The 25,154-nt window shown below is 37.0% G+C and overlaps 3 protein-coding genes across 23 annotated transcripts in view; all 3 read left to right on the forward strand.

Annotated features, from left to right (window-relative positions):
* Positions 1–4,735, forward strand: part of kif1aa (kinesin family member 1Aa) — a 72,401-nt gene extending 67,666 nt beyond the window's left edge. For all 21 annotated transcript variants that reach the window (XM_051896763.1, XM_051896764.1, XM_051896768.1 and 18 more), the window contains one exon: positions 1,560–4,735. In XM_051896763.1, the coding sequence (XP_051752723.1) occupies positions 1,560–1,602 (43 nt within the window). In that variant the 3' untranslated portion in view covers positions 1,603–4,735. The remainder of the gene's footprint in view (positions 1–1,559) is intronic.
* Positions 4,736–7,968: 3,233 nt separating this feature from the next.
* Positions 7,969–18,491, forward strand: scly (selenocysteine lyase). Its single transcript, XM_051896799.1, has 13 exons — positions 7,969–8,134; positions 8,577–8,689; positions 8,798–8,907; positions 9,225–9,325; positions 11,874–12,057; positions 12,270–12,397; positions 12,683–12,844; positions 12,932–13,038; positions 13,160–13,196; positions 13,465–13,548; positions 15,556–15,658; positions 15,985–16,060; positions 17,390–18,491. The coding sequence occupies exons 2-13, from the start codon at positions 8,580–8,582 to the stop codon at positions 17,541–17,543; spliced, it is 1,356 nt and encodes a 451-aa protein (XP_051752759.1). The 5' UTR covers positions 7,969–8,134; positions 8,577–8,579; the 3' UTR covers positions 17,544–18,491.
* Positions 18,492–18,711: 220 nt separating this feature from the next.
* espnla (espin like a) overlaps positions 18,712–25,154 on the forward strand; it is a 30,716-nt gene continuing 24,273 nt past the window's right edge. The window contains exons 1-2 of the mRNA XM_051896816.1: positions 18,712–19,259; positions 24,618–24,808. Coding sequence (XP_051752776.1) covers positions 18,966–19,259; positions 24,618–24,808 — 485 coding nt within the window. The 5' untranslated portion in view covers positions 18,712–18,965. The remainder of the gene's footprint in view (positions 19,260–24,617; positions 24,809–25,154) is intronic.

Consider the following 25,154-nt stretch of genomic DNA (forward strand, 5'->3'; position numbering starts at 1 on the left):
AACAAAATCACCTAGCAACCATACCTTAAAATCCCTGGTAATGACACCAAATTTGGCACACACCAAACCAAATATCTATAGGAAAAATATATATTTAACTTTTCCCCCCATATACCATAGTTGTTTGATTAACATTACAATGTTACACATCAGATGTTTTTCCCCAACAGTTAATCAAACGTTCACTTAAGACATAACAGGTAATGTTTGCGTGAATACTCGCCAAGACAGATATTTTGAAATACTGTAATTCTGTGTATATATGTATATCGGGATCACGTGCTGTCTGAGAGGCATCTTTGTGCGCACGCTTCAGGTATGAGAGCTTGAGTAAGATTGTTTTGTTTACATCAGCATGAGTTTGAAAATGACATTTCATTGGTTCAGACACATGCCATCGAGAATTCGCTATGAATATTCATAAAGTTAAAATACTGCGCTTTAAAACGATACCAAGCGTGCGCAGAGAAGCGAGTAGAGATAAACAGAATTTTTAAAGTGAACCTATAATGCCCTCTGGGGCCCCCAGAATGTGAAGTTTCAGCTCAAAATACCCCACAGATCTTTTATTATAGCTTGTCAAATTTGCCCCTATTTGGGTATGAGCAAAAACATGCTGTTTTTGTGTGTGTCACTTTAAATGCAAATGAGCTGCTGCTCCCGGCCCCCTTTCAAGAAGAGGGCAGAGCGTTAACATCTCGTGCTTTGGTTGCTCAACAACAACAAAGCTGGAGAATCTCACGCAGCCAAAATGACGATTGTCAGTAACGGTGTTCAACCTTACATTGTTTAAGTCGCAAACTGATGGAGAGACTCAGGAAGAAGTTACAACTTTTCGAATGCATCTGGATGTTTCTAAATGGTTAGTGGATAAATGTATGTAGTTGCTGTGGAGTTGATTCAACTCATCGACTAGCATGTGCCATCATGTTAATCTTTTGTGCAAATAAAGCATTGAATTGACCCTTGTTTGTGAAGCAGTCCGGCGTAAAATGACAGCATGGTAACAACACTCTACTAACTCTTCCTCTTCTCTAAAGCAGCCCAACATGGCCTCACCCCCTTTGTTGCGTCTTCCCGGGGGCAGGTTTTATGTAAATTTTAGGATTAGTGATGTCACTAACCCGTTGTAGTCCCTACCAGCCATTTGTTGTAGTCCTTAAAAGGCGATTTCTGTAAAAGAAAATATCTCTCTTTGCATTGGACTTTGAGCATCGTAACTTTGCAGATGTTGTTTATACTCAAACAGCAACATTACACGCTAACTAAAGTTATCTAACTAAAGTGAAATCATAATCAACCACCCCTTTAATGGACAAAGGAAAGCTACTCCTCTCAGAAAATGCACAAATAAAGATACTTTTAGATGTTTAATAGCTATTTGGAGCATTGGTATTGCTAGACAAGGGCTTAATGAACTAATTTTTGTGAAAACCTCAAATTCGACCAAAATTGACATTTTTCACTTGTTTTGCCTGTAGCTCGTAATTGACCCGTGCTCATTCCGACTCATTTTGCCAGCGTGGGTCACATTTGTTCAATTGTCTTCTTCCCTTAAGGTCTAAACTGTCCAGAAGAAGAGCCGGGCAGATGAGGTTTTGAGCCCACCACATGTAAACCTACTGTACAACTCTTCGAGGACAAAAAACACAAAGGACTATACTTGTAAATAGATCTACTGACAGATCCCCCAGTTTCTGTGCCCAATCAACTCTCTGACCCCCTGTTTCCTTCATGTGTGTTCCTGCACCTGCCCACACTAGCACCAACTGTGCACCTGTATCTTAAAGGCCCCTTTGTTGTGCATCTACAGTGGCCTAAATATTCAACTTATAGCGCCAACGGAACAGGCTAACTACTTTATTTGGTTAGAGATAGTATGCTTATGTAGTCTTCAGCAACATTTTAGAAAGTTGGTGATGGGAATTTCTAATTCTGAAGCTGACAGCTCATGCAAACACATCTAAATTTGGTACTGTGAAGAGTGACGTCCGTATCTTGAGTTTGGTGGGAAAATGGATCACATGGCCTTATTGTGCTACTACTGACTTGCAAGTCTATGAGTTTAAAACTGGTCAGTATTTAAGTCAGCAGACCATATGTTTATTCATCTCTTGGCTATGGAGGATAGAATTGATCAATGATAAGCAGTTCTTAGCAAGGAGCAGATGAATCACATCATATTGCGCTCTTACTCTCTTTAAGTGCAGTTCTTGGACACAGTACAACCCATCATAAATATTCATATACCTCTATAATGTTTCCCTTGTAAGGCCGTGAAATGCATAAAGATTTCAAAATAATCAGGACGCATGAGGAAAAATTTGGCAACGGAAAACGGTTGCATTCTCATATCTCTGTATGATGATCATTATAAAGATTTGGCCTATTTTTGTTGGAGTACTGGTCAGTAGATTTATCTAAAATGTATCATAATCCAGTCTAATATTTTATATAAAAAATTATCGGTATCCCCAAATGATCTTATATCAGTCTAATCTATTTTTTTTAAATTTCTATTAAAGTCTTATCTAGTTAGGTATTTATTTAACATGTTTTTATTTATTTCAGCATGTATTTATTGACAAAGACTGTAATATTTTTGAAGAAGTACAGTGCAATTTCTGCATATGGCACTTTTTTATCATGAGTTGACTAGCCTCCGTTTTACTGACTGCACTGCTCTCATTCCCCCGACACGATGAAATGCATTTGGGGAACAGTTTAGAAGTGAATGCTGGGATAGCTGCTATTACATGTAGGTTACTTGAATTTTACTTTTTAGATATGTTAACTAGTTTTGGTAGAGAAAGAAAATTATCAGGTGGAGAAAAATCATTTTTGCCCAGAATCCTACATGAGTGTTTGTACAGTGGTCAGTTTTGGAAAATGGATGGTTTAGAAGTTTGTTAGAACAAATCAAATGTACAGTACTGATGGAATTTTCTATACACATCCCAGAGAGTGATGATATACGATTTGTGCCTCTTGCATCATCTACTCTGTTTTTGTTTTACAATTTTCATCATCCACTTTCAGGCCCACCCATCAGTACCACCCTTTCTCTTTGTGTGTAATCATTTATGTGCACAGACAAAATCAGTTTCAATTAGTTTTTAGATAGTTTTCATATTGCACATGCCCTACATATGACTAGGTTTTGAGATTTCTAAGCATATCTAGATGGTGTAAATGATTTTTTCATATTACTTGCAAATGAACAAAACAAATCTACTTATTCAATCAGAAACATTTTCCATTTGAGGGACAAGTTTCTCATCTCTAACATCACCATGGACTCCAGAAATGAGCCCTTCCATCATAGTATTGTTCCAAAACTCATTTTGGTCTGATTTTTTGATTATAATCATATAAAATATGTGATGAGCTGATAGATGGCAACACAATACATTTTAAATTCCATTTTTTGATGGTCTGATTGTTGTGCTTATTGTCAAAAACAGGAAACCATTTGTGCTGAGATTGCTGATAGTTATTAAACTTCAGCCGAACTACATTTTATGGAATATGAAAGAACATTTTCGAGTTATATAATACCAACAGCTGTGATTTAGACACTTTTAGTGCAAAAACATTTGATGGCAGTCCTGTGGGCCAGACCTCGACTAAGGCAGTCACTAAAGCAGAGCCCTTGCTTCCACTTTCACTTATTATAGTTAAGCCAGACAGCTTGGTGTGAGATGATTGGATGATCCTGCAGTTTGCCGAACTAACACAAGACTTTCATCCATACCTGCATATTCAGTGCACAGATCAACAGGTTGTAAATCACCTGAGGTGCCTCTAGGGCAGCAAGATTTAGGCACATGAGTATGACTAAGGCCAGCCAACCTACAGCACATGCTCAGTATAAGAAGAATCTGACACCCTGAACAAACCTCTACTGAAAGCCTTGATCTGTCTATGAAATGTACACTTCTAATTCCAAAAATTCAGTTACTAATATTGGTACTTAGGATGGTATTCCATTTCTGTGAGTAAAAGCATAAGGCATATCCCTAAAAGGATTCTCAATCCCTGAAGGTTCTGTTTATGAAAAATAGTTCTGCACCTTCTGCTTTTTCTATGCGTCAATCAGATTCACTTCACTTTCATGACCAGTTCAGAGTAAATATAAGTAATGCCACTACTTTTATAAACAAGTGCATATGGTAATAGTAATAGCAGGTGCGTTGTCAACAAAATTATTAAAAAAATATAGAGAGTTAAAAGAATCACTTTCAGTTTTAGTACATACAAGCAAATGTGAATTGTCTTAGTTTTTGTCTGTGCACCTTGTAGAAAGTACTTCAGAGAGCTGAATGGAATTATTAATGTTATAGCCTGTCCTGTATTTCTACAAGCTATTTCCATAAAACATCGCATTATCATGTTTACAAGCTAAAAACATTGTATCCATTTTACCACCACCCAAAGTGAAAGAATGAATCAGTTCTCATTATCGACACCAAATATTTGTGTGCTTCCATTCTCCTGTTATGCACGGACTCCATTCATAAGCATTTTTTTCTGTCGTTTTCTCTCAGTTTTACTTGCCTTGTATATAAACATGATTGCTGTGAATGGTGTAATATGCAGTTGTAACCGGTTTGTACCATCTTCAGTGGGCAGTAGTTCAATGTCTCTTTCTGAGTGTTGGAATTATGAGTCAAATGTTTGTGTACACTTAACACATTGTCAGATATGAAATAAATGTGGAACTTATGCAACACTATGAATGACTTTGTGTGAGTTTATTAATTTTTGGCCATTGTTTTATGCATGAGAGAACTTGTTGAATATAGTGTGGTGCAAGTATGACGTCAGAACCCGGAAGACTTAATTCACTGCTGGTTCCTGGTTCGGTTTTCCTATGGGGTTTTATAATGGAGTTTTTCGATTTATGTGTAAAATAAAGCCTGTGGTAAACATAGCTTGACTATACTTTGCCGTTTTGTTCTACAATGTAAATTACACACACCCATAGCGAAAAAAGCAAATTTTGAAGCAGTTATCTTATTATTATTTTGAAAATAAGAAATAAAGTCAGAATTGCAAGATATAAACTCTTGTGAGGAAAAAAAAAAATCTTACTTTTATAAGAATTCTGATATAAACTCAAAAAGTCAGAATTGTGAGGCATGAACTCTCAATTGTGAGAAAAAAAATTAGAACTATAAGTCACAATTACCTTTTTTAATTATTTATTTATTATTCTGTGGCAGAAACAAGCTTCCATAAAGAAGCACTGAAGTGTAAAATGATAGTAGTGTAAAGTGTAAAATCAGTGTCATAAAGAACGACAAGTTTGATCCAACGCTGGGAAGACTACTGATGATTTTGGGAAGAGAACAAGCAAAACACTATTAACTAGCCACTCCGGATGCCTGGTATCTGGATTACAAGTAGGCCTACCGTAACAACACCTTTTACCATGGTCAAAGGAATTTGCCAAACAAAAAGGTTTGTACTGTGTGTGTCCGGCAACAAGATTGTTTATTCAACATTCTCTTCCCTGTCATTATCCTTATGCAGTTGCCGCAGTAAGCACAGTGAAGGCTTCTGTGTTTACGTCCGAATGCTGGCTCTGCATTGGCCAAAGATGATCATGTGAGCAGCATGACACGTGTGCGATGCTGATGCAGGAGCCGGCCAATAATGAGTCGGCGTTCTGACGTAGAACCTGGAAGTGCTGGACGTAAACAAGGTATGAGAATGACAGAAGAGAAGATATTGTTGAATAAAGTTGTTATTTTTGTTTTGTTTTTGCGCACAAAATGTATTCTCGACTGTTTTAACAATGTCTTTAGTACCTTTCTGGACCTTGAAAGTAGTGATTATATTGTTGTCCATGGACGAGTCATATACCTCCCGGATTTCATCAAAAATATTTTAATTTGTGTTCCAAAGATTAACAAAGGTCGTACGGGTCTAGAACAACATGAGGGTGAGTAATTAATGACAGAATTTTCATTTTTGGGTGAACTAACCCTTTAAGGGGCACCTAATTTTGTGGACGAAAACAGTCTTATTTTTTTACTGAAACCATAAATACAAAATTTAGACAGAATGTTAAACCCTTTAAGATGAGATATCTCAATTGTTCATATCGGTTAAAATATGCATAAATTCACATTGATTTAGTCAGGAAAATCCCATAGCTTCATGACTTGTTTTACCGTTTTTATTTCTTTTTCTTTATCCCTTTAAATTAAGGTGACCAGATTTCTGAAATTGAAACCGGGGACATTTCCTATTTGAGTGGTCAAAATATCACCAAAATCTAATTTGTTATTATCTATTAATTAAAAAACAGGGACAATATAGTTTTTTTTTTTTTTTTTTTTTTTTTTAAATTGTTGTGGGTTCCTTATATTATGACAATAAATATTATTATGATTTAGTTTATTAGGATTTTTGGTCTAATACAATTCACCAAAAAAACTATTGCACTATTAATAGTAACCTATTGCATTATTAATGTAAAAGCAATTCAAAACAATATGCCTATTATGTTATAACAGAAGTATGACTTTACAAAAGCACATTACAAAAATAAAACATAAATATAAGATAAGATAAATAAAACGACATTTAACAATTTTTTTTTTTAACATTTATCATTGAATTTAATATTTTAATTTTCACAAGCTGTTTTACTGTATACAGAAATTGCAACTTTTTAACTTTTAACTATTTTTTACTATTATTTTGCATTTTAGACTCATTTTAAGCAGAGTAAGTTGCACGTGTATTATTTATTTCATTAGCCTATTTTTTTTTTTTATACATATCTGAGTGTGTCTTCACCACGTGATATAGTAAGATGTGTGTGTGTGTGTGTGTGTGTGGAAATTGCTGAGTTGTGACTGCGGAACTGTTTTTGGACGTTTAAAATTGTGCAGAACAATCCCGCACCCTTTTGAGGCCCTGTTATAAAACACATACAAACTGTATTACTTTAATTAAACATGAATAGTTAGTATGTTACCTTGAAACCGATAACGATGTTTATTTTAATATTTGACGACGATAATGGCCCTCTGCTCTGGTTCATGTTACGTTCTTCATAAAGTGGCAGCGCGCGCGCGACCAAGTGTAGCTGCACAGCCCCCTCTGTTAGAGAATATAATCACTACACGATTGCTCCGATAACCAACCAAGTTGTATATTGGTCGGGCTTTTTTGCAATGTATTTGCAGAATACCAAAAACCGGGACTGTCTGGTCTGTCTGGTCACCCTACTTTAAATCCCTTCTAATGTCCACTTAAATCCCTTCTACCCCCGGTTTCACAAACAAGGCTTAAGCTAGTCCCAGACTAAAATGCAAGTTTGAGCTGTTTTAACTGAAAACAGCTTGCACTGACAGATCTTAAAATATGTCGGTGTTATTGTTTTGTCTCAAGATGCACACCAGTAATGTTCTTGTGAACGTTTATAAAAGCTACTTAAATACCCTAATTGAACTAAGGCTTAATCCTGGCTTTGGCTAAGCCCTGTCTGTGAAACCGGGCCAAAATCTTTTAATTCCCTCAAAGTTCAAAACATAATTACAACCTTGCTTTTTCATGTTACTACTTATTTTTAGCTACAGTATATTATCTATTCCATTAGGTACCATTACTTAATCTTTAGGAACTAGTACTTGTTCTTTAGGTAATCTTTTTTTTTTTTTTTTTTTTAAAGATACTCAGGCCTAAATGTTAAAATGGCTTGCCATACTGTCTCGCCTCAAAGCTCCTTAAACATTTACGAACGCTACTACGATGAAGACTTAGTTCATGAATATTAATAACGTGACGTGCGTTTAACCATAGACATATAAAATATGTATTTTATATGTCTATGCCTTCAACCCTGAAGGCTTGACTTATTAATATTACTACTACTACATTATGGGATGCCCTTTGACGCTTACCAAGTAACGTCAGCACGATCTGATTAATAACAAAGCGACTTTGTTAATAGTAGTTCATGAACCAAGCCTTCGCTGTAGTAGCGAGAAGGACGACCGTCTGAAAAGAGGAGGGGTTTAATCATGTGCATTTCCGGTTCAAAGTAGAGCGTGCTGCTGCCGTGTCACCGGTTTGAACTGTGAATCATTGACAGGACATACGCTTAAGAGTAAGAGAGGTCAGTAAAATAATGGTATATAATTACATAGGTTTATCAGTAGTTATCTCAGCGATGGTTCTTGTAAAACGACCGTAAAAGCAGTTTAAGTGTTTTAGCTGTCAGGATATGCTTGTAGACAACATTACAGTAATGTGACTCGGCAAGCAGTGAATCATCTACTAAAGTATACGAATCAAAGTGTAATAAATCGCTTGCGCGTTTTTATTGTGACATTGTGTTGTATGAAACTTCATCTAGATTAAATGTCAACCTTGTATTAACAACCATGGCTTGTCTAAACCAAGAAAATAAGACTTATACCTGCCATATGTGACCCAACAATCCTTATGATTACAGTTATTGTCGTTAGTGGTCATAACTTTAAAGCAGGTTTTTATTGTCATGCATGTGTTTAGACTGATGTACAGTATTTTGTCATTTTATCTACTAATGTAATCAGATAATGGCTGAAAAGAGTAGTCCCCCTCTCATCCTGGATCATAATTTATGGGGAACCTTTACACATCATGGATCTGACCTGGATCATCATGATGTGCCTGATGGGCCAGACAGGTAATGAATATGCCATATCAGTCCTATCAGTCATGACATTAAGCCATTCACAAACGATCTGCAACATGCTGCAGAATGTAGTTTGTAAAACAACTTTGTCTGCTGCAGAATATACATGGATTACAACGCCACCACACCAGTCGATCCAGAGGTGATCAGGGCTGTTACTGATGCTTTAACTGATGCGTGGGGAAATCCCAGCAGTAATTACCTACCAGGTACGAGGCTCTCAAAGGTAGATGTATAGCAGATCTCTGACATGTCACATTTAAAGGGATAGTCCACCCAAAAATGAAAACTGTCATCATTTACTCACCCATGTGTCGTTCACTTCCAAACCTGTTTGAATTTTCATGGGCTGTCATTGTATGGGCAAAAAACACATATATTTCTCGAAATATCTTCTTTTATGTCCCAAAGAAGAAAGTCAAACAGGTTTGGAATGAAATAAGGGTGAGTAAATGATGACAGAATTTTCATTTTTGGGTGAACTATCCCTTAAACACATGCTCATATAGTTTTCCACCAATACTAGGTCTGAAAGCCAGAGACATCATTTACCATTCCAGAGACACCATTGCAAGGATGGTTGGTGGAAAAGCAGCAGATATTATTTTTACTTCAGGAGGAACTGAGGTGAGGGTTTCAAGAGCACAGTTCAAATAGAATTTAGCAAATGTTTTTCTTTCCTTCATTTTGCTAGCACAATATTGAAAGCCTTAAAAGGTTAGTTCACCCAAAAATGAAATTTCTGTCATTAATTACTCACTCTCATGTCGTTCCAAACTCGTAAGACCGTTTATCTTCGGAACACAAATTAAGATATTTTTGATGGAATCCAAGAGGTTTTTTTATCCCTCATAGAAAGACACTGTTAAAATAGTCAGCGTGACTACAGTGGTTCAACCTTATGTTATGAAGCGACGAAAATACTTTTTGTGCGCAAAACAAAACAAAAAAATAACGACTTTATTCAACAATTTCTTCTCTATCCTGTTAGTCTGCTACGTAGTTGACCCAGTTCAGTACTTCCGAGTCAGCATTCAGATGTAAACACGGAAGCTCTGAACTGCGTCAACTGCGTAGCAGACTAACAGGGTAGAGAAGAAATTGTTGAATAAAGTCGTTATTTTTTTGTTTTGTTTTTGCGCACAAAAAGTATTTTCGTCGCTTCATAACAATAAGGTTGAACCACTGTAGTCATTTTAATGATGTCTTTACTAATTTTCTGAACCTTGAATGTGGTAATTACGTTGCTTTCTATGGGGGATAAAAAACCTCTCGGATTTCATAAAAAATATCTTAATTTGTGTTCTGAAGATGAATGAAGGTCTTACGGGTTTGGAATGACATGAGGGTGAGTAATAAATGACAGAAATTTCATTTTTGGGTGTACTAACCCATTAAAAGTTGTTTCACATGGCTAATTCACATTTCCACCATCTCTGTTTCAACCATCCGTGTCTAGTGTTGTAACATGCTCAAAGTTCAAACAATCTTATTTAGAGAATAACCATTATTTACATTAAAATTCTATGTAAAAAAATTAAAACAATAATTATAGTGAGTACAAAATAATAGTAAGATAAATAAAGGCACTTTTTAATGAATCTTTTTTCTGCAATTTCACTTCTGCTGCAGCTCTGTTCTAGACGCGATAAAGGTGCTGTTCTAGACACATTTACAGTTGCAATGCCGAAATTTCATAGGGGAAGTCCAGTCATTTCAGTGTGAATCTCCATGATCGGGAGTCTCACGTGAGCATCAAAATTTCGTTAATGTGCCTGCACCTTTGATATCATTGGCTCCTTTTCCTCATTTGTAGTTGTACTTAATGAATTAATATAATGTATTAATTTAGTACACTAATTGCCTGTTCACACCAAAACGAATATTCACTGCATAAATTTGATGTGTTAAAGTCACTGCTGTTATATAAAACCACAACATGATGGCGTCACGAATAGTGGATTTTGCTAAATGACAGTTAAAGTAGGGTGACCATATGTGCCATTTTCCCAGGACGCGTCCTGTCCAGGATTTCTAAAATTGCCTAAAATGGCTTGAGCCCTTGCCTCTTTAATCGTGAAAGTGGTCATATCGATGTGCCCCCGGAACGTGATTTCTACACGGAGGTCTGTGCAAGCCACCGTTCTTATTGACAGTCTTCATGCAATGCATTAAAATGTTGTCATATTTGCAATGCTTTGACCGTTCTCTGTAGATCCAGCCTTCTCGCAAGCCACGATTGGTTGATTATATATAATGCACGCTATTGGTCATATTATTTTTCAGTCATTACCTTCAGCAAATATGAAAACAAAACCAAAACTGGGACATTTTATGCAACTTAGAAATCCTGGACAGGACATGTCCTGGGAAAATGGCACATATGGTCACCCTACAGTTAAAGGGTTAGTTCACCCAAAAATGAAATTTCTGTCAATAATTACTCACCCTTATGTTGTTCTACACCCATAAGACCTTTGTTCATCTTCAGAACACAAATTAAGATATTTTTGATGAGATCTGAAAGTTTTTTTTTATCCCCCACAGAAAGCAATGTAATTACCACATTCAAGGTCCAGAAAAGTAGTGATAACATTGTTTTTGCACACAAAAAGTATTCTCGTCACGTCATAACATTAAGGTTGAATCGCTGTAGTCATGTTGACTATTTTAATGATGTCTTTACTACTTTTCTGGACCTTGAATGTGGTAATTACATTGCTTTCTATGGGGGATAAAAAAAACTCAAAAATATCTTAATTTGTGTTCCAAAGATGATCAAAGGTCTTACGGGTTTGGAACAAAATGAGGGTGAGTAATTATTGACAGAAATTTCATTTTTTGGTGAACTGCTATTAAAGGGTTAGAGGATGAATCTGGAATTAGCTCTCTTGTCTCTGTACTCTTGTATTTGGTGTAGAATCATTTTCATTCAGCCTGTCTGCTGACAAATTGCATGAAAAAATCGGTACGAATCTTCGTGTCGAACATTCGTGTTGGTGTGAACAAGTCTTTCCAACTGCAACACTATCAGTAACGCTTCTTGTGGCAGTCCTAATGAAGCGTGGTGCTTGTGTTGAGAGGTGCATTGAATACCTGAAGAAATTCAGGTATTCAATGCAATGAAAATTCCACTGTATCTTTATTTAGCTCTCTTTTTCTCCTGGACTTTCAGGCCAATAATCTGGTGTTTCACACAGCTGTGGAGCATTTCAGGAAGAGCAAGACTTCTGCAGAGGGAGGCACGAACAGCCAGCAGATGAATGGAAAAGGCTCTTTACCTCATATTATCATCTCTAATGTGGAGCATGACTCCATCAAACTCACAGCTAAACACTTGTTAAAGGAGGACAAAGCAGGTTAGCAGGACTGGACTTTCTGTACTAAAATTTCAAATGGAGACTATGTTCTCTAAAGGTTAAGCTTGAGGAAGTGGACATTACCTTAATTTACTACTAAAACTGGGAACATTGCTTCCAAAATGTGTCTTGCTCTCTGCATTAAAATATGAACATGAATGAAAGCAAAGATCTTTGTGCTCTGATTGGACCTTATTGGATTCTCGTTGTAGATGTCACATTTGTGCCCGTTTCCAAGGTGACGGCACGGGTGGAGGTTGAGGATGTCATTGCAGCGATTCGTCCCACCACCTGCTTGGTGTCGATCATGCTGGCCAATAATGAGACAGGCATCATTATGGTGAGCATGTTGCCCTGACAGCAGTCCCAATAGTGTGTCAGACTATTTCATAGTTAAACAATATAACACGGCTGTGTTTTGGCCATTGGGATGAGGCTTAATTGCAAGTGTGATATTGCTTTTATAAACACGTTTTTTTATAAACATGATGTTAAAGAGTAACTTACATTGTAGACACAGTATGGCCTGTTAACTTTTGCTCTGCCAATGAAAATACAGTAGATTTTTTCTGCTATGATTTAGCATAAACACTCAAAGTAACTGATGAGATTCTCCCTTCAACAGCCAATTAAGGATATTTGTCAGAGGGTGAAGGATGTAAACAAACAGAGGGCAGCATCAGCTCCCAGAATCCTCCTGCACACTGATGCAGCCCAGGCTATAGGAAAGATACGAGTGGATGCACATGAGCTGGGAGTAGACTACATTACCATCGTAGGACACAAGGTAAGTAACAAGAGACGCTGTTGATATATCATCTCTCTCTAAGCGAAGAAAATTAGAGATCACAATCCTGTTGATGGTGTGTTCTAGTTTTATGGCCCACGAATCGGAGCTTTGTTCGTGAATGATCCTGGAACCACAACCCCTGTTTACCCTTTGCTTTTTGGAGGAGGACAAGAGCGCAACTTCAGGCCAGGGTATGACATGGTTTATTGTTTGATTGGGTTTCATGCAAGGGTGATGAATTATTGAACAGAATTAAAACAAATATGTTACTGACTCTGAAATCAATACTGTTGTTATCTCTTTATTTCTCAGAACTGAAAACACAGCAATGATAGCAGGTCTGGGAAAGGTAAAACCCACTATATACATATCATATATCTTTATTTATTTTCAGTACTAGGTTGACTGTATGTGTACATGTTAAATAGTTAACTAAATGCATGTATGTATTTATTGATTTATTTATTTAATTTCAGTACTAGTTGAATGTTTATACATGTATAATAGTTACCTAAATGTATTTATTTATTTATTGTATTTGTTTATTTTTAGTAGTAAGTTGACTGTGTTTGTAAAATTGCGTTTTGAATTATTATTATTTATTTTTTTTGGAAAAGGCTGCCGAATTAGTAAGCTTAAATCTAGCAGAGTATGAAGCCCATTTCCTGGATATCCGACGTTATCTAGAGCAGAAGCTGCGTGTAAGTCTTGTTTCTGCTTTACTACATATGATTGGTACAAATATTTCAGTGGACATTACTTTAGTGTGTTTGTGTATGTGTGTGTGTGTGTGTCATATATATATATATGACACACACACACTGTATATTTACAAACTTTTGTTAGATGTGATTAATCAATTTGACAGCACTAATATATAAATATACTTTAGTATATATATATATGCACTAATATATAAATATATTAGTGCTGTCAAATCGATTAATCGTATCTAACATAAAAGTTTATATATATGTACACACACATATTATATATTTAGATGTGATTAATCGCGATTAATCGATTTGACAGCACTAGCATATATATAGCATATACAGTGGGTACGGAAAGTATTCAGACCCCCTTAAATTTTTCACTCTTTGTTATATTGCAGCCATTTGCTAAAATCATTTAAGTTCATATTTTTCCCTCATTAATGTACACACAGCACCCCATATTGACAGAAAAACACAGAATTGTTGACATTTTTGCAGATTTATTAAAAAAGAAAAACTGAAATATCACATGGTCCTAAGTATTCAGACCCTTTGCGCAATATTTAGTAGAAGCACCCTTTTGATCTAATACAGCCATGAGTCTTTTTGGGAAAGATGCAACAAGTTTTTCACACCTGGATTTGGGGATCCTCTGCCATTCCTCCTTGCAGATCCTCTCCAGTTCTGTCAGGTTGGATGGTAAACGTTGGTGGACAGCCATTTTTAGGTCTCTCCAGAGATGCTCAATTGGGTTTAAGTCAGGGCTCTGGCTGGGCCATTCAAGAACAGTCACAGAGTTGTTGTGAAGCCACTCCTTCGTTATTTTAGCTGTGTGCTTAGGGTCACTGTCTTGTTGGAAGGTAAACCTTCGGCCCAGTCTGAGGTCCTGAGCACTCTGGAGAAGGTTTCGTCCAGGATATCCCTGTACTTGGCCGCATTCATCTTTCCCTCGATTGCAACCAGTCGTCCTGTCCCTGCAGCTGAAAAACACCCCCACAGCATGATGCTGCCACCACCATGCTTCACTGTTGGGACTGTATTGGACAGGTAATGAGCAGTGCCTGGTTTTCTCCACACATACCGCTTAGAATTAAGGCCAAAAAGTTCTATCTTGGTCTCATCAGACCAGAGAATCTTATTTCTCACCATCTTAGAGTCCTCCATGCAGGCTTTCATGTGTCTTGCACTGAGGAGAGGTTTCCGTCGGGCCACTCTGCCATAAAGCCCCGACTGGTGGAGGGCTGCAGTGATGGTTGACTTTCTACAACTTTCTCCCATCTCCCGACTGCATCTCTGGAGCTCAGCCACAGTGATCTTTGGGTTCTTCTTTACCTCTCTCAACAAGGCTCTTCTCCCCCGATAGCTCAGTTTGGCCGGACGGCCAGCTCTAGGAAGGGTTCTGGTCATCCCAAACGTCTTCCATTTAAGGATTATGGAGGCCACTGTGCTATTAGGAACCTTAAGTGCAGCAGAAATTTTTTTGTAACCTTGGCCAGATCTGTGCTTGCCACAATTCTGTCTCTGAGCTCTTCAGGCAGTTCCTTTGACCTCATGATTCTCATTTGCTCTGACATGCACTGTGAGCTGTAAGGTCTTATATAGACAGGTGTGTGGCTTTCCTAATCAAGTCCAATCAGTATAATCAAACACAGCTGGACTCAAATGAAGGTGTAGAACCATCTCAAGGATGATCAGAAGAAATGGACAGCACCTGAGTTAAATATATGAGTGTCACAGCAAAGGGTCTGAATACTTAGGACCATGTGATATTTCAGTTTTTCTTTTTTAATAAATCTGCAAAAATGTCAACAATTCTGTGTTTTTCTGTCAATATGGGGTGCTGTGTGTACATTAATGAGGAAAAAAAATGAACTTAAATGATTTTAGCAAATGGCTGCAATATAACAAAGAGTGAAAAATTTAAGGGGGTCTGAATACTTTCCGTACCCACTGTATATTTTTTTCTTATTTTTATTGTATTTTATTTTTCAGGCTGTCTTTGGAAAAGATAAGATTCATTTTAATAGCCATTTTTCTGGCTCAGACATTTTGCCCAACACATGCAATGTTTCCATTTTGGGAAGAGGACTTCAAGGTGAGTGTATGGCCTTTTTCTAGTCTCATAATTTGTCTTTCACAGTACATGAATGGAGTATGATTGTACATCCTGATATTTATAGATTCACAATGTCACCTACATTTGTAGTGCACAAATGTACATTAAAGATTCATCAAAGACCTATTAGTCAAGCTTGATTAACTATAATGCAACTCCAGTGCCTCTGTTTATCATAACAACATCAGTGAAGTTTTTTTTCCACACATGTATTGGTCAGAAGTAGGTCAGGTCTTGACCCTGCAGATTTGTAAAACACAAGAGCTCTTGTGAATAATTGATAAGACTCTTCCCCCCTGCTGTAGGGCGTAGAGTGCTGTCCACCTGTAGGAGGTTGTTGGCCAGTGTGGGTGCTGCCTGTCACTCAGACAGAGGAGATCAGTAAGTCATCTGTATTTACAATGAAAATGTTTTGGGCCAATATCAGTTGTTTTTTGTATAAGGACTGTTGTGAATTTTCTCTAGTGTTGTCAAATCATGCCCCTTGAACCCCTAAATTATTATTATTATTATTATTATTATTATATATATATATTTTTTTTTTACGTATATGCTTTTAAATCCTAAAATATAGCTTAACCATAAAAAATTAAAGTCTTTTAAATTGTATATTACAAGATATAACCAACGATAAACTTGGTTTTCAGCTTCTTATGGTTAACAAGCTAGCCTGTTTACACCAAGAACTATAACATCTCTGTTACTATTGTAACCCTCGTTCCCTTTCTGGCAGTCACATTTGACGATGGGATTCCAATTCCTCAGTTCAGTTCTGACGTAACGTCGAACACGACTGACTAAAAGGAATCTATAATGATAACTATATTAGCGTCCACACACCATTATTCTAAACACACTCTTCAGTTAAGTTCTGTGAACATAATTTCAGCACACAACTGTCCTGCAAGTCAGATGGATTTTCATTGGCTCTCAATGTTTTCATCATTCATAAGCTGGAAAAAAGTAGTTCTGAAAGTGAATCCATCTTTTCACTGTACCATTATCATTGTAATTATGGTGTGAACTTCACCATTCTCTTAGAGTTAAAGGTTGTGTTCACACTTGGGATGTTTGGCTCGATTAAAACAAACCCTGGTGCGGTTGCTCCAAGTCCAGACCGCTGAAAAGATTGGTCTTGGTCCGCTTTCTAAATGAACTCTGGTGCGGTTCGAAAGAAATACGAACGTAACACAGACCAAAGACATGGTGTCACAAGTTACCACCCTAAAAAGGGCAGAATGCTCAAGCATACCTGTTTAGGTTCAAAATGAAAACAATGACAGTGTGAATGCTAAGCGAAAAGAACCAAGAGAACCGAACTACAAGTGTGAACACACACAAAGTGATTTTTTCAAAGACTTCCTTTAATCTGGTAGGCTAGTATAGTGTAGTTCTACACATTACTACATGTAAAGCACATCTTCAAAGCGAATTTCATACTTTCATTGTTAAAGGTTTTCTTAAAATAATTTAAAAAAAGTATAATGATGGTTAGTCAAAGGGCACGTGTTTAAATGTTTAAGTGATTAGAGCGCACAAAAACAAAGGTTCACTAGATGCACTCAGCTGTGTGCTAGAGGGAGCAGAACGCAAAAAATGAAGTATACCCAGGGCTTTAGTCTGAATAAACCTCGATGTGTTCATTCTTTTCAGAAGATTTTTAACAATATTTTGCTTAATAACAATTTTGTTGTGCTCTCAATTCCTTAGACCTTCTCATATTCTTCTAAGCTGTGGGATTCCATATGATGTGGCTACCAATGCTCTGAGGATTAGTGTGGGTAGAAGTACCTCCCGTGAAGATGTGGACATTGTCGTGGAGGATCTGAGAGACACTGTAGAGCAACTGGAGCGAATGAACTAGCACCATTTGTTCCCTGAGGTGTGAATGTTGCACACGCCAATATATAACCAAAAACAATTTTACTGAATTGTTTATTTAATCTAGAGCTATGTGGCTTTGCGCATAAATTTGATAATGTCATGATGAGTATAGGCTTCAGGTTTTCAGGGTCATCATCAGGTTGCACTATACAGATCTAAAAACTATTTATTTAACAGAATATTATATTGAAATCTTATTTGGTTTAAACATTTGATTTATGGAACTGCAGGGAATTTACTGTAGCTGATAAATAGTTTTTACATTTTAAACAGCTTGCATATAGGGGTGTGCTATATGTATCATCTACGATAATATTGTATGTAATTATGTCACTCACTTTGCATAAAGCAAACAAAAACACACCTTGAGTGTCCACACAATTCACTTTTTGTTGTAGCTTATTAGAATGGAGTTAGAATGTCCCTAAAATTCAATGGGATATTGATTTTTATACAAGAAGTTTCTATTAAGTGCGTTACATGTTAGACACTATATATTGTATATTTTTCCCTATTTTGCCAAGGAATAGTTCCAAACAGTTTTAAGTATTTGGTTTAGGTATCTAGGGGTCAGTTTGCCCCTCCTAATTTTACATGTAATACACTGTGATGATGTTTTTTTTTTAAACGGTTTCATAATAGAATGATGTGTAAAAAGACCTATGTACAAAATTGTATGTTGTAGATGTTCATAACCTTTTTTTAAGGGAAAGACAAAGACCTGTTCATTGTAACTTGGTGGCTGCACTTAGTTGCATTGTGATGTGACGGAGCGTGCACGTTCAGAATGAGACAGAGATATCTGTTACCAGTACAACAAAGCTGCAACAGCATTATTAAATGAGCTAAATGGACTCTCTTTAACGTCTCAGTGCTGATCTGATCTCACCTGACACTGAATCATTAAAGTTCATATGCTCTAACCAAACTGCCCCATTCTAATCCCTTGTTGTCTTTCCAGACACTCTCTTGGCCATTCAGACAGAAATGAATTTTTAACATGTGAAAATGAGGCTCACTGTAATCTCTAATCACATGGCACATGCGTGCACACCAGTCACACACGTTTTAGTAGGTCTTCAGAGGCCAGTTCTCTCATTACTCTTTTGTCTGCTGCCAGAAGAGAGGGCAACCTTTTGCAGGTTGGTAAGCGAGCACAAAGGCAACGGCTGGGCCATGATGAGCACCGGTGCGTTGTGACGTCTTTCATTACCTTTACAGCTCACCGGGCCAGACCTGCTCCTCTCCTCCACTCACCCAACCCCGCCAGCTGGCAGACGGTTAGGTGTCGGCTTCCCCTGTGTGTGTGCATGTGTGCCGTGGGGGATAGGTTGAGTTGCCTTAGGCAGCCTCCGAATCTAGTCAAAGGCAGCCTGCGCAGGTGCAGAGAGGCAGGGTTGACATGGTGCTCCAAAAGGCCATCACCGCAGCCCGTGAGGGAGACCTAAGGGGCCTCAGGGAGCTCGCCGAAACTGGATGTCTGAACAGCGCCATTGCGGATGCACAGGGGGCGGGACTGGTGCACCATGCTGCACGCTGTGGTCAGCTGGACTGCCTTTGCTTTCTGGTGACAGAAGCTGGGCTGGAGGCTGACGCGAAGGCCCTAAATGGAGCCACGCCTGTCCATGATGCTGCAGCTACAGGTCACACCCGGGAACTAAAGTGGCTTGTACAGGTTGCAAGATGCAATGTAAAGGTGAGTGGAGGGTGTTAGCACAGTAGTGCGGACAGAGTTGGATCGAGGGTTGCTTTTTAAATGGGTGATTTTCTTTCTTCTGTAAACCACAAAAGATGATGTTAGGAAAAATGTTCATGCTGTTCTTTTCCATGCAGTCAAACTGGATGCTGTCCTGGGACTTTCACGCTTCAAAAATGACACAAACCACCATAAAAGTAGTACTGTTATGACTTATGTGCTATAATCCAAGGTTTCTGAAGCCATTTGATCAGTTTGTGTGGAAAAAAAGTCAAAATTAAAAAATTGTGCAAATAGCCTGTATTGTTGGCAAATGTTATTTACACTAGCTCCACCCACTATTGTCTGGTTGAGCCAGACAATATTCCAAAAGAAACAACACTGGTAGCTGGGACAGTGGTGTCGAGAGTTAGAGCAGTAGATTTAGATCTTGACGCAACCAACCTTAGTTTGAATCTGACTTTTTATTGTCCCATTCTTCTCCCTTTGCCCAGTGTGTATCAGGAAAGAGGATATAAAGTGCCTAATTGGGACATTATTCCCACTTTTAAATACCTATTAGGCAGCAACCACTTTTATTATACTGAATATGTTGTTGTTGCATACTGTATACTACACTGTAAATTATTAAAAGTTGAGAAAACTTAAAAGTTTAAGGCAACCAGCTGCAGGAGATTTGAGTTTTCTCAACTTGTTGTAAATTGTTGTTAAACAACAAGTTGAGAAAACTCAAAACTTTTAAGTGTTTTCAACTTAAATTTTTTATAGTGTACAATACTCTGAGGTGCAAATAGTATCAAGTAGTATGTCACTATTCACACAAAGTGGCATAGTGCAAATGGCCTGATAGTCTTTTTCTCACTGCTACTTTAAAATCGCATTCACTTTAATGCGTATTCAAATAAGTATCAAGATTAATCTCTCCTGGTTTGATGTGAATGATGCCAAAAATCACTGGTTATCATGTTTCTCCTGTTACTAATCGCAATGCACTAAATTTGAATATTTTAACTAGTTGCTTATTAGGATGCATATTACTAGAATATTGACTGTTTATTCTGCATGATCATATTCTACATTCTTAATCCTACCCAATACTTAAACTTAACAACTACCTTACTGACCATTAATAAGCAGTAAATTAGGAGTTTATTGAGGGAAAAGTTGTAGTTAAAGGGATAGTTCACCCAAAAATGAAAATTTGATGTTTATCTGCTTACCCCCAGGGCATCCAAGATGTAGTGTACTTTGCTTCTTCAGTAGAACACAAATGATGATTTTTAACTCTAACCGTTGCGGTCTGTCAGTCGTATAATGCATGTCAATGGTAACAAAATCTATGAGAGTAAAAAAAAACATGCACATACAAATCCAAATTAAACCCTGCGGCGCTTGACGACACATTGATGTCCTAAGACGCGAAACAATCGGTTTGTGTGAGAAACCGAACAGTATTTATATCATTTTTTACCTCTAATACACCACTATGTCCAACTGCCTTGAGCGCGCACACGGCATCCGGTGCGTGAGGTGTGTACGTGCTCTGGCGTAGTTTAAACATGGTGCCTGTAGTACAACAGTTGTTATACAAATGGAAGTAAACCACTAAAAAACATGGTTTTATTACATCAAAACTTCATTTTATTTTGTTACTTTTCGTAAGGGCAGCTTTACAAATAAAAAGGACAAATACAAAGATCTTGTTCACATACCTCAGTTGGATGTCGAAAAACCATAGGCACAGCTGGTGGTTTAAGTCGTACGTGATCCTCTCCTGGGTATGTAAAATCATCAGGGGAAAAATGACCGCTGCAGACCCTCAACAACTTTAGTACGTTAATGGGTGTGTTGATATCCAGCCGAAGAGCAATCAACCATAACTTCAGGCGAACAGGCTCAGAAGTTGGGAATACGTGGAAAGTCACCACTCACGAATGAGTTAGCGCGAGAGAACGTAATCTTTTAGTTTTAAGTCGGTTTGAACAATCCGGATAAGCGCAAGTAAGTACCATTTTGATTAGCCGTCGTACCTACAATGTTTGTTATCTGTGTAAGCAATGAGTGACGTATACGCACAAGAGATCACTTCCGGCGCTTGCGTAAACTACGCCAGAGCACGTACACACCTCACGCAACGGATGCCGTGCGAGCACTCAAGGCGGTTGGACATAGTAGTGTATTAAATGTAAAATGATATACTGTTCGGTTTCTCGTACAAACCGTTCGTTTCGTGTCTTAGGACATCAATGTGCCGTCATGAGCCGCAGGGTTTAATTTGGATTTGTCTGTGCAAGTTGTTTTTACTCTCATAGATTTTGTTACCATTGACATGCATTATACGACTGACAGACTGCAATGGTTGGAGTTAAAAGTCATTTGTGTTCTACTGAAGAAACAAAGTACACTACATCTTGGATGCCCTGGGGGTAAGCAGATAAACATCAAATTTTCATTTTTGGGTGAACTATCCCTTTAATAGTGAATATGTGTTCCCTATACAAAAGTGTTACCGCACTTATTAATCTTTGCTAATGTTAATTTCAACATTTACTAATACATTATTAAAATCAAGAGTTGTATTTGTTAACATTAGTTAATGCACTGTAAACTAACATGAACAAACCATGAACAGCTGTTTTTTTTTTTAATTAACTAACGTTAGCAAAGATTAACAAATACAGTAACAAATGTATTGCTCATGGTTAGTTCATGTTACTCAATACATTAACTAATGTTAACAAATGAACCTTATTGAAAAGTGTTACCAAAAAGGTAATATTGGCCTGTTTCTCACACATATGGATATGATTTCAGAATATGTGAATATTGCGCACAATATTAGGATTTCTAGAGGATCATGTGACACTGAAGACTGGAGTAAATTGCATTTTAAAATATACTAAATAGAAAACAGTTTTATATATATATATATTTTACAGTATTATAGTTTTTACTGTATTTTTGATCAAATAAATGTAACCTTAGTGAGCATAAGAGATTTATTTTAAAAATTGTACCAACCCCAAAATTTTGAATAGTACACTCTAAAAAATGCTGGGCTAAAAACAACAACAACAACAACAACAACAACAACAAAAACAGCAATTGGGTTGTTTTAACCCAGCGATTGGGTTAAATGTTTACCCAACCTGCTGGGTAGTTTCATTTAACTCAACTATTGTTTAAAAATTACTGTATTGCTTGCCTAAAATGAACCTTAAGTATGTTGGAAAAATGTTTAATAAATGAACATTTATTGATAAGTTTAATGAATAAAAATTAAACAATAAACATATATTAAATTGCTTATTAATAAATGTTCACCTTTTGATTATTATTGTTGCCTCTAGTAATTATGTGTCTGATTTTTAATTTCCAACCTATTTTGTGTTCATTTTAAGCCAGCCATATAGTAATTTTTAAACAATAGTTGGGTTAAATAAAACTGCCCAGCATGTTGGTCAAACATTTACCAACCGCTGGATTTTTCCATTTTCAACCCAACTTGGGGTGTTTTTAACCCAGCATTTTTTAGAGTGTAGTTTGTGTGTTCTACAGAAGCCAACATAATACAGATTTGAAACGACATGAGGGTGAGGAATGACACGGTTTTCATTTTTGGGTGAACTATCCCTTTAATGAAGTGCCTGACAGCAGAGTAATGAAATTTACCCATAGCTGAGGTCAATAACACCCTTTCCTGCTAATGAAAAGCATCTTAGACTTGAAGTATTGTATGAACTCTGTGTGAGATGCAAACTACCTACCAAAATATATGTGAACTATAACTTTCACAAGCAAGAATATTATTGGTAAGCAACACCTGCTCCAAATATAGCACCTTACATAAGTAATTCTCCCGATGCAGGAACTGTAGAACGGTGTGAATGGTGTGATTACATCACTTTCCCTTGCTCTGTTTACTCTTTGCTCAGTAGTATTGCATGACCACTGTAATCATGACCAGATGGGTTCGAGGGGGCTCAATCTAACCGTTAATGCTATTTGTTTACCAAGGGAATACAGGCCATACATGCTCCTCCGAGACCCCCCCACACCGCCTGTTCTCACACTAATGCAAACCAGCGCTTTTAACATCGACAACCTCTTGATCTAATTTATGGCCAGCTGTGCTATATTAAAGTAGATGTTTTAAGTGCCTTGTTATCACGGACTAAAGTGATAACAATATTCCAGGTTGGTGGTCTTGCTTGGAGTTCATCAGAGTTTTTTTTAAGCCTGCGCTTGCCAAGGTGAGGTCGAAGTTGTATGCGGTTGAATTATTAATGAACATTTCCTTGGCCTGATTAAATAAAGATGGCTACACTAATTTGATCACATTGGTGGAATAGAGGAGTGATGTCCCGTTGAGGAACCGTTGTGTCAGCAGATTTATAGTGGAACGGACTGTTGTTATGATAACATCATGAGATGACCTCTATCAAAATGAACGTCCTTTCAGGTTATGATGAACTCAATGGCAGCATTTGAGGTTGTATTCTCTCTTATCACATTCAAAAATAATGACATGTAATATTAATGCTCTTTCCTTTAGTTTCCTTTCTGCTTAGGCAAACTGTATTTGTTAAATTTATCTAGTGTGGTGTTAAAAATTTGGGTTATCACATACTGATGTAATGAACTGAGGATACAAATCTAGTTTAAAACAGACATGCCAAGTTTTTGGAAATGAACTCTTTGTATACATGTTGGTTTCATATGATTTTGAAAATCTTTACCATTTTTTAAATTATTGTCTCTAAAAATGTCATGTCGTGTAACCATCAAGTAAAAAGTGATAACATATTTTCTTTACATTTTGAATATACATCTCAATCATTAATTTGAAAAGATGTTTTAAAATATATTTTTCATAGTAAAAGAAATGACAATATCATGAATTATTAATACATAAATATTACATTTGACCTCATACAAAGGTTTTATGACTTATTGAGATTTATTGACCTGGACATAGTCATGATGCATGGGTGCTTTCTATGATATAATTTCCTGGTTTTCTTTTCAAGAATTTAATCATTTTTCTTCATTATGCTGTCAGGACACTTTTCCTACCCTGACATTTTTTACATTATGCTGCACAAAAAAACATCAAAATGAACAGAAATGAACACCACAAAAGATATGTATAGAACTCGTATGTATAAATGTTATGTTTAATGTATTTTTAAATAAATTTAAAGGACAATGCATATAATGTTAATACATATATAGACCGTTCAGAACAGTTATTATAGGAAACGCAGCTTTTTTTGTGCAATGAAAAAAAAAATCATTGTATCATTGCTGTAAAGAATTGTTGTTTATAACTATTCTTGTTTATTTCTTTGTATGCAGGATCAGGATTCTGGCGGTGCCACTCCGCTCCATCTCGCTGCACGGTTCGGGAGGGTGGAAGCTGTCCACTGGCTGTTATCTCATGGGGATGGAGCAGAAGTAGAAACAAACTGCGGTGCTCTTCCTGCCCACTATGCTGCAGCAAAGGGTGACCTTACCTGTTTGAAGCTGCTGATTGGTCAAGCTCCAGGGTACAGTGTTACAACTCAGACACGTACTAATGATAGAGATAAATCTCATGTGGCAGAGGTGGATGAAAAGAAGCATGTGACAAACTGTTTTAGGTCACTAGTCTTGTGGGTCACATGTCTTGAGTTATTTGAGTACACCGAGTGTCTTAACAGATCCAATGACTTTTTGTAAGCACAGCTTAACATTTATCTATAAGTAGATGGACATGTTGGTACAATATGGTGATTTGATGTCTGTTCATATATTGACTGCATTGAGCCATCTGCAAGTATTAGAGCTCAGCCAACAGCATGTGCCAAAAAAAAGCAGTAATATATAAAATAGCTATCTATTATAATTTCTTTA

The sequence above is a fragment of the Ctenopharyngodon idella genome, chromosome 6, assembly GCF_019924925.1.
Source record: "Ctenopharyngodon idella isolate HZGC_01 chromosome 6, HZGC01, whole genome shotgun sequence".
Lineage (NCBI taxonomy): Eukaryota > Metazoa > Chordata > Actinopteri > Cypriniformes > Xenocyprididae > Ctenopharyngodon > Ctenopharyngodon idella.